Genomic DNA, 9,986 nt, shown 5'->3' with positions numbered 1-9,986 from the left:
CTTGAAGATCAAGTTGTCATGGATCAAATTCCCCCTCAGCCAAAGAGTTAGTGATTGCTAACTGTTTGAGAGCCAGCAGATTAGAACCTAGGCCCTTTTGTTAGGTGTTTCTAGTTTATGCTACTGAAGTGGTGTTATGACTCTGTTCCTCTAGTTTACTTTATGGATTTCCGAATTACCCAAAAAAAAAAAAAAAAAGAATCTTCCGAGTTCATACAGTGTACTTTTCAGATATAAAAGGTGATGAACCAGATACAGTTCAAGGGATAGAAACAAGAGGATCAAGCAATTCAGACAACTCAAAATTTGTATCTTCATTAGAAGCTTATTGATGAATAAAGTACACGGCTACCAAATTTCAAGTAATTGCCAATTTAGCTCGAAAATAAGGTAAAGGAACAGAATATCATACCTTGAGAAAGGTTATGTGAGCTCAAAAAGAAGAGAAAGAAAGTATGGATAGGGCTACAGGCTACCAATTTCCTCATTATCCTTCCCCTAAATTTGTTGCCTAGCTTTCAGTCTCTCATGAAGGTAATGGTATACTTTTATATAGGCCATAGAGTCTATGTATAGGGTGCTTAAATAATGATAGATAGCAATCGATAAACACACACACACAGGCACACACATAAACTAAATGCATGGGCAGGCATGAAAAAATTACCATTTGTGGAAACTTGCCTATTATTGAACTGGTACAAGCATAAAATAAAAGTCTTCAGGCTGTTAATCAGGGCCTATTTCTGAGGAGGAGACGACAAGGCGGACGTCTAAGGCTTCCAAAATTCACACAAAAAATAGGTCCCTTTCAGTGTAAATCAAAATACGTGTTACAGCTAAATCAGTTCTGAAGTTCAGTGCCCTGAGTCTGGGGTTCGAGATCTCTAAATACCCGGTCTTGTTTTGCGCATCGCTTTATAATGGTTCGAGATGTTAAAAGATGATGTCTGGTCTAGTGTTTATGGCAGCTATGCCTATGTACCAAGTCTCTGGGTTCAATAAAATATAATACCGTCTTGTTCGTACTATCTACTCGTTCATACTTCTAATTTTGGTTTTGATATTTATAAAATGAGGAATTGACGTAGATGTGATTCTAAATATAGAATAGTTGAAATAAACGTGTTAATAATTACGTAAGATTTGATTCTGAAGATAGAAAAGTTGACATAAACAGGTTAATGATTATGGAACGCTATACATGTAAGTTAAAAAAGAACATTAAATGACTGTGAGGTATGCATCTAAATACAAACAATCAATAAGTATAGAATAATCTTAAAAAAATATTGTGCAACTCCTATATAAATAAGTGTACAAGGGAGGGTCTTTACGGGGGTGGCTTAACCTATTTGTCAACTCTTATAAAGAAATGGAAACTAATAGTTAACGAATGATTGGAACTTTCCTTATTAAACTAATTTCACATTCCTTTCAAAAAAATAATAATTTCAAATTGGATATTGATGAATGCAGTGACTCTTCTCAGACAACCACACGTGGGTAGGATGTACGAGCATCCAGTTAAAAGTCTTTATGAGCTCATGAACATCAACGACTAACCTTATATAGAATGCACACAGAAAATATAGTTCAAATTATACCGGTTACTATTACCAATAGAGAAACCACCATTGCTCTGGTATGTAGAAGTAGTCAACTCTCAGAATTATTATCAGACTGGAGTTCTGCTAGCGTTTGCTGCATGAGTATTTTTTCAACAGCATCCACAAAGCTTGAAATATTTTGTCGGATTTGCGCATCCAATGAGTTTGCCAGTTCCTGGTAATGGTAGGAAAATGGGAAAACAGGAAAAACAAACATCTAAAACACCACCAATGAGAAATAAAGTCATCAACGCCTTTGAGGTTATATATTCTAGATTGAAATGAAACAAATGATACAACAAGAAATGAACTACAGTTCAGATTTATGATGAAATACTGACATATGGCAGCTCAACCAAACCCGACAAAGAAAAACATGAATGACATTTTTTTTTTTTTTTGATCGGCCATGAATAACATTCAACTGATATATGTTTTTTTTTTCCTTTTTTTGTCCAGTAAGAACGTTCAACTGATACATGTTGCTGAACTTTATATGAGGAGCAAATCTACAAACACACCTTTAAAACACAACTCCGGACAAAACCGTGTCTGGAACCGTAAGATGCACATGGATTCACATACATCTAACAGTTCCAGACACAGTTGTGTTCAGAGTTGTGTTTCAAAGGTGTATTCATCGAGTAATTGATATGAGAATAAGGTGTACTTCTGTTCAGCAATTCAAGGATGATCCAAAATAAGGGGTGGAAACTACAAGAATACTTTTATCCATTCAAAGAAACTAAATGGATGATACTACCCACCTCAACTTTGCAGAGAAAGCTCAATGAAATTTCCTTCGAATACTGACTTGAGCTCTTGAGTGATATCAGCTTGAGAGCGTTGTTTGATACTGGCCAACCTTGAGACATCTTAATGAAAGCATCAACTCCTCCCACCATATGAGCAACTATTATCTCATCCCTGTCTATATACTCGAAGGAGTGCCTGCAACACGTGCTCATGAGTCATGAATGATATTCTTGAAAATCAATGATATTATTCTACGGTATAGAACACGCAATTATATCAGCTATTCCAATTGAACTTGCTTGGAATTCGAACTTTCGTGGGCTTTGAAACATCAAAATTCTGGTATGAGAAAAACAACACCAGAAAAAACTCAATCGCGCATATCGAGTTCTGCACATTCTGTGTCAATTCTACTTGTCATCATTTTAACCAACAAACCTTGTGGTCTGTTCCTAAGGTACAAATGAGGTTGAAAATGCTCTCAAGGATGTGATCAAGTTGTGCTCATTTCCACGAACCTTCACTTGCATCTCATGCAAATTCATTACTGCTTCTCTTTTTCGTCATGAGGAGCATTCAAGGAAGGAGCATGGGTTTTATAGCCGCTTGCCGCTCAATACATTTTGATAATTTTCCTACTACCACGGTATCAAAGTGAAATCATACTATCTGTAGAGATAGTTTCAGAATCCAGTTCTCTTTGTTGTTTAAAACATTAACATGACCACCGTGGAGCAGATGAAACTCTGCTCTTTGAACAGACGGATAAATGTGGTGAAGTCTATAGGATAACAAATTAGACACCTCAGCACTCACACCAAAACAGGAAAACTTTCAAGGAAAAGCTCATATTATTTATGAAATTTCAGAACTCAAAGCTATCCAAATACCACAAACATAAATCTTACCTTGACTTATTTGCAAACTTCACCAGCAATCGCCTTAGTGTGCAGAGAACAATTCTATCTTGAACTCTTCTTACAAACCACTCCAATGGAGACCTCATCTCCAGCATTGACATAGTTGAAAAGAAATGCCTGGAAGCAACAGAAAATATAACACTCACCAGAAACAAAACCAATGAAGTAACTAAATATCAGATCCCATAACCCCAACCAAGTATCCATATACTGATATACTTCCATCAAAAATGATGTTTAAAGAAAAATAATAGACAGACCTCACGCCAACTGGATGTCTACATATTAACATTTACAGGAGTATCTATCAGAAGGCATATAAAACAGCCCAACTTCAAAGTTTCATTACCAGATAATAAAAAAATTCAAAATAAGGAAGCCTTGAGTCAACATTGCTTTAAGCGTTCGAGAGAAGCACACAAATCCATCACAAGGCCAAGAAGTTATGGTTGGAAACTTGGAACATGAATAATAAGACAACTAGAAATCCGTCGGAGAAAAGGAGACAACCCACAAATTTGAAATGTTTACCCTTCTCCAATGGCTTTTGCCAAAACAAAGAAACAATACGAACACAAGGGTCTAGTTTTATGGGGCGCGGGGGTGGTTTGTTATCGGCAGAAAAGAGGTTTCCATATCATTAAATGATACTATAATGGCAGAAAAGAGGTTTCCATATCATTAAATGATACAAAAGAGAATACCTATAGTAGTACCACACCAGGGAGCGTCATACAAAGAGGACTAGCTCAACCTATCACTACATCTCACCTCACATTTTTTTTTATAAGAAAAACAAGAACAACCACCTAAATCCCTATTGGCAAGATGCCAAACATCAACCTAACGAGTTCAACCCGATAGCACCTAAGCCCAAGAAAGGGCCAGGCCTTGCAACCTAATTGGGCCAAGCCCATTTGCAAAAGGCCTGCCCACATCAGCCTACCTAACCTGCCAAACCCTACAACTAACCTAAGCAGACAAACCAAACTCTCCGCCTCCAACACCACTTCCACCACCGCCACCAACCCACCTGCCCACCGAAACCCGCCGCCACAAAGACACCCCACCCAACATCATCCGCCGCACCAAAGACCAGCATCGCTGCCAGCAAACATCGCCGACCGCAGCAGCCACCATCGTCCCAAATCACCCAGCCATGGCTGCCGCCTCAAGGACTCTCCTTCGCCATCGTACCAGGCCAACACCAGTTGCCGGACTCCCCGTCACCGTTAGGCATAAACCGGTTTCACCTAAGAGTGGAAACCGTCTGGTCGTCGCAATGGAACGGCTGCACTTGGCTAAATGTACTGCACGTGAAGATGAATAGCCTCGAGGGTTGAGCACGCTGGCTGACTCAAATCGCCAGTTGCACCCAACATCAATCCACTAACCAAAGCAAGATTGCTGCCGCCACCGGATAGCACCGACCACCGTCCAAAACTCAGCCTCCAGAACAGCCATACGCCGTTAAGCCCTGACCGGAGGTTACCCAACAGTAACGTCAGCGGCTGTTCAAGGAAAGCCAGAGCAGATTGGAAAGGGGGACAGCACACACCACCCCCCACCCCAAAGCGGAAACCCTAGTTTGCTGTTCGAGAGAGGAGAGGAGGGGCCAGGAGTAGGAGAATAGGATCTACTGTTATGTTACAATAAAGCGCTCACATCTTTGCAATTTACATATTGGAACATGCATGCCTAAGTAATATATTAAAACTAGAAAATTTGCACTTGATCCAAAATTACGAAAAAATAACCAGAGTTATCGGACTTCAAAAGTATGGGATGTATTAGATTCAAACAGGCAATGCACTAAAAGCAAACACTAGTAAAATAATCACAAAAAGACTTGCGCTGATACTTCATGCTTGCACTAAATCGAACACTTGAATTAGTGAAACTTTAAGTCCAAAAGGGTTCAACAGATATCAGGCCATCATAGAGGAGTGACATCTCCAAGACATAATCCTAAAAAAGCAACACCATACCTTACCTTGGAAAAGAATCAGCGTAGGCAGTACATCAGACGAACTTAAAGCCAAAGAGAAATCAAGATATGTATGGCAAGAAACCTACCTGAAAGATTTTGTCGCATCAATCAGTTCACCAATGTATACATCATTTGGGAAAATCTGTAGACATCACAAACAGCAGTGAGAAAACCCAGAACCTGTAAAAATTTGGAGCCAATGGCCGTAAACACAACAATATAATATGCATGAATTTTTGGAGCCACAATTAAGACACAACATATGAGATTTTTAGGCAACATGAATCTGCTGATTTAACTCCTATAAACCTCAAGAGTGTGCCTAAAAGCAAAACAAACCTCGTGCTCAACCTGTCATTACTATAAGCACATCTTCCGTGCATTTTATATAAACTTGGACAAAATACTATCAGAAAACTGTAAGCAAACATTCTCTGGTTATTAAAGCAGCATAACATCAGAATGATGTTTGGTGAAGGTGGTGTCATACTTTCACAGCTTCACATTGTTATATCTCAAATTCTGCTTGAAGGAAAGAAATTTAGGTAACAAAAGCTTGATAATATATGTGCATGAGCTAATTGTGGCAAAAGCCTCACACAACAAGCGCGGTCAATGTTCAGTAGAAGCAGTACACATTGTCCGAATGGTTTTTATCAATCGAAGTTAAGCCTCAAGAATAACCCAACTCAGAACGATAAAAAAAAGTGAAATGATCAAGAAAAATTAACATCATACGAACAATACACCACTTTTAGATAACTCATCATAGCAAAACCAATTTTCTTTTATGAACAAAAGCCCAGTTATATTCCCCTCTGGCAGGTAAAAAATCATTAGTGAGGAATATTTTACAAGAGTTAGTGAAGCTGCATATAAGAGAACCTCAATCTTGAGTAAGAAACAAGAACGTATTCATCACTCATTTTCCAATGCGAAATGCAAAGGGGAAGGGGCACAAGGAGAAGAGTAAGAAAACTTGATCTATCGTTTCCCTCAACTACAAGAGTTCTCCAAGTTCATAGTTTGCACATAGAAATCGGTATCCAATCAAGCACTGCAAAGACGAAGCCATTGTGTACCTGAAGGCATGGTCCGTGCCAATTAACATTTATGGGAACAACTAACAGACTAAGCAAGGAAAGCATGGAGTAAGTCTCCAACGGTTGAGTAGTAATACTAGTAGATATTCTTCTGAAGTTTTTTCCATGCTTCAATGGCCTTTGGTAAGTGTGAAGATGCAACCTCATGAATAATTGAATTTCTCAAGAGCAGATAGGCAGAGACAGAGAGAGGAACATTTAGAAGTCAAACCTCCACACTCTTTAGCTCCAATGTCCCTTCCAAAACTTCTATAACCAATTCATGATTGCGTTCCAATGGCTCAGTAATATCCTCAATTTTGTGTTGGGACAATAAGCTTTCTGAAGTTGGAATGTATGTCCTCAATGTCAACCTGATGCGGTTTCCCTCGAATTCCATTACTTTAAGACCTGTCAATGCATCCTCAATCTTTTCTACGGCTTCATACCTACAAGCGTAACATTAAAGTAGAATTGTAGTTAAAGTTTAAACTAAACTGACATGAGCACTAAACAGCAGGAACAAGACAGGATTTAGAAGCTGGAAAACCTCTACAAATTTTACCTTTTCAAAGTGCAATCAAGATCCTGCAACGATTTTAGAGTTATTTTGATCTTCTCGATCTGGTGACTAAGTTCCAACATCTACAAGGTACGAAGACAGTAAATTATTACTGGTTCCTTTCTTGAAGGCAACAGAAAAAGTCAATCACATGAAATGTTCTTGTACAAAGTTACAATAAAAGCAATGGCTTAGAACAATACAAATGCGTAGCTAAAGCATAGAAAGAACAATTGACAAAGCTAAACACACCTGTTCAGATGATATCATCACTTAGTATGATTGCAACAACGAAAAATACAGTGAGAGATTTTGCAGCCCATCACATTTCTCTAAGAGGTATGTATATATATGCAGAACTCATTGATTCCTAGCACCTAATTTAATCCATCATCAAGGAAGCAATAAACTGAACATATGGATGAAGAATCAGACCTTAAACTTGTAATCTTCCTTTGCATATGACAATTCCCCCTCCCCATGTGCAGGGCAATCAGCACGTCCATCAGCTTTTACTTTCTCAATACCCTAGAATATGCCATCCATATGAACGCTATCAAACAGAATTTGTAAATTAGCTACAAATTGACTTTGTAGATATAACAGATAGATAACTGCCAGAGAAACAGAGTTAGCAGAAGACAACATTACAACATCAAGAAATCATCACATTTAATGATAAGGAAGCGCTAGTAAGCACTTGATTTCACTGTGAATTTAAATCAAGCCACTCGGCATTGCATAGCAGGTAGCAAGATGAACATGAATGAAGTCCCTTCCATTTTCAACCTTAAGAATGCAAGGGAAATTCATGTGACTAGATAAGATGTACATAAACTAACAGAGATTTTAGTAGAGGAATGAGGAAAAACAATATACACATAAAAGATCTGTTTGCTCCTCTCGCCCCATTGTTATTCTTTGAGTGATGGAGGCGCCTCTTTTTTAGGAGATATGTCGAACAGCAGTTTCAGTTTGATCAACTTGGAAAAACAAAGAGTGACTTTTATCCTTGATTTTTCTCCTGAAATCCATAATTTATAGCCATAGAAGTAGTTTTTATCAGAAACTGGAATAGGCAATATAAATAGTTCTCTTCAAGAATCAGAGCAAAACCGTAAACAGACAGCTCACTTCTTGGCAATCACGTGTACCTTGACTAAAAAGAAGGTTTTGTGCTTTTGTGAATATTTTATATGTGTAGGCATGGAATTGTTCTTTATTTCACCATACATTTGCGCTTTTGTGAGTATGCACAGGCATTGAATTGTTCTTTATTTCACCATATAACGTGACTAATAGGTTGAATATCCAACCTAGCAACATATCTTCTATCACCAACAAACACTTATTAGAGTTTAGAGTTCAGAGGAAAAAAAATTTAATGGACAGCTGAGTACTAACTTGGGAAGCAATAGAGTCCAATGAACAGTACAACCCTTCAAGCTCATTCTCCAATCGATGAGAATCTGCAAATACACACGCATCACATCAGCCACACATGCGTCTAACATTTCAAATAAAAAATAAACAATTCCCACCTTCTACATACGTCTCCATAAAATCCTCAATTTCACTGGATATTTTGGCATTTTGAACCTCCACGGAATTAAGATCCTCCTTTAATTGTCCCAAATACGCATCTACATTCCAAAATCAGTTGAATTAACATCATAGGCACGTATAGACGGATAATACAAAGCACAGATTGAGCCATGGGCCACACACACAAGAAGAAAAGAACGCAGCAGTTATTTCACATGTGCTCCATATAAACTAGGATAACAAACCCAAAAATGTTCAAATCGAAAAAGAGAGAGGAACCATGATATTGCATTTTGGGGGATAATATTACATTTTGGCCTCGTAAGGTTTCTCAAGCATATAAAAAAAAAAAAACCCAGCACATGCCAAACGTGTCCGTATCCCACACTTGTCAGACACTAATGCCTCAGGCCGGAAGAAATGCTAGTACACCATCGATCAGGCAAACATGAATGAGAGCATGAGAAAGGTTTACCTAAATCATCAACCGCCAGAGCCCCATCGTCGGAATACTCGGACAGAACCTGATTTATTTTGCTCTGCAACACAATTTATCTATTCAAGAGTATACCCCAAGTATTGAAAAAAAAAAAAAAAAAAGATATATACAAATGCGAGATTATAGAAAAGAAAGACGAAAATTGTAAAAATGGAATATGAGTTGTACCGTGAGCTGAAGAGCACAGTCTTTGAGCAGTTCCTCCGAATCAGAAAGGGTCATTTCTTCTGTGACGTCGTTTGAACTTCCGTAGATTTCTCTCAGTTCCGTAATTCGACTAATAAAAAAGGAAGAAACAGGCAATAATTACTAATTGAGTGCACACTATGCACTGATATAGACATAAATAGAGAGAGAGAGAGAGAGAGAGAGAGAGAGAGAGAGATGAACCTGCGAATGGCGTCAAGGTCTAGGGCTTCTGAAGAGGGATCGGAATGGTCGCTCATTTTCACCACTTGAGGTGTTCTCTCGTTCTCTTCCCTATCCTTGATCTGTCTTTTTGTCCCTCTCCCCTTGGTTTCCCGCCTTTGCTACTGTGAAAAGCCCTAGTTTGAGATTTAAACAGAGGACTCCATGTCTCCATTTCATGGTTTGGAAGTGGGAACTTCCCGTTGGTCCGTTTTGTGAGTTCTTTCGGCCTCCGGGCAGGGGTGTGCACGGGTGGGGCGGATCGGGTTTGACCCCCAACCCGACCATATCGGGTAACAATATTTTAGGCCCGTGAATCGAACAAGACTAAGAATCATCTGTGAGCCCGATTCTTTGGGTCGGGTCGGGTCCGCCCCTACGGGTAAGAAATGCACCAACCCGAACTTCGAACCGAAAATTGATTTTTAACAGAAAGTAAACCTGCATCCGTCCGAAACACATGTTCGATCCTGCCAGAGACCCTTCGGGTCGGGTACGCGGTTTTTTTGCACACCCCTCCGGCTCTACTTTGATGATCAAAATCGTATGTATTCTAGAATTTGTTAATCAAGTCAAAATTCAACTTAATCGGATATCATTTTATATAATTTCAG

The 9,986-nt window shown here is 38.8% G+C and overlaps 1 protein-coding gene across 2 annotated transcripts; it reads right to left on the bottom strand.

Annotated features, from left to right (window-relative positions):
• Nucleotides 1-1,412: 1,412 nt before the first annotated feature.
• LOC131318160 (uncharacterized) lies at nt 1,413-9,586 on the bottom strand. Of its 2 annotated transcripts, none has more exons than XM_058347964.1 (12): nt 9,355-9,586; nt 9,133-9,241; nt 8,941-9,004; nt 8,462-8,563; nt 8,325-8,389; nt 7,356-7,448; nt 6,924-7,003; nt 6,591-6,807; nt 5,363-5,418; nt 3,275-3,403; nt 2,378-2,561; nt 1,413-1,785 (listed from the first exon to the last, which is right to left on the bottom strand). In XM_058347964.1, exons 1-12 carry the CDS (start codon nt 9,408-9,410, stop codon nt 1,660-1,662), a joined length of 1,281 nt encoding a protein of 426 aa, XP_058203947.1. In that variant the 5' UTR covers nt 9,411-9,586; the 3' UTR covers nt 1,413-1,659. The 2 variants fall into 2 exon arrangements, with proteins under 2 accessions (XP_058203947.1, XP_058203948.1); XM_058347965.1 differs by having other exon boundaries at nt 2,378-2,537; nt 9,355-9,555.
• Between the last annotated feature and the right edge of the window lie 400 nt (nt 9,587-9,986).

Source organism: Rhododendron vialii, chromosome 2a, assembly GCF_030253575.1.
Source record: "Rhododendron vialii isolate Sample 1 chromosome 2a, ASM3025357v1".
NCBI classification, from domain to species: Eukaryota; Viridiplantae; Streptophyta; class Magnoliopsida; order Ericales; family Ericaceae; genus Rhododendron; species Rhododendron vialii.
The sequence above is the reverse complement of the archived record's forward strand: the minus strand, read 5'-3'. Positions and strand labels throughout refer to the sequence as shown.

Excerpts from the sequence above, each read along its gene's own strand:
- LOC131318160 (XM_058347964.1), bottom strand. The coding sequence starts at position 9,410 with ATGAGCGACCATTCCGATCCCTCTTCAGAAGCCCTAGACCTTGACGCC. Across the intron at positions 9,242-9,354 it reads GACCTTGACGCCATTCGCAG|TCGAATTACGGAACTGAGAG; the intron begins GTTCATCTCTCT and ends CTTTTTTATTAG. Across the intron at positions 3,404-5,362 it reads GATGCGACAAAATCTTTCAG|GCATTTCTTTTCAACTATGT; the intron begins GTAGGTTTCTTG and ends TGTTGCTTCCAG.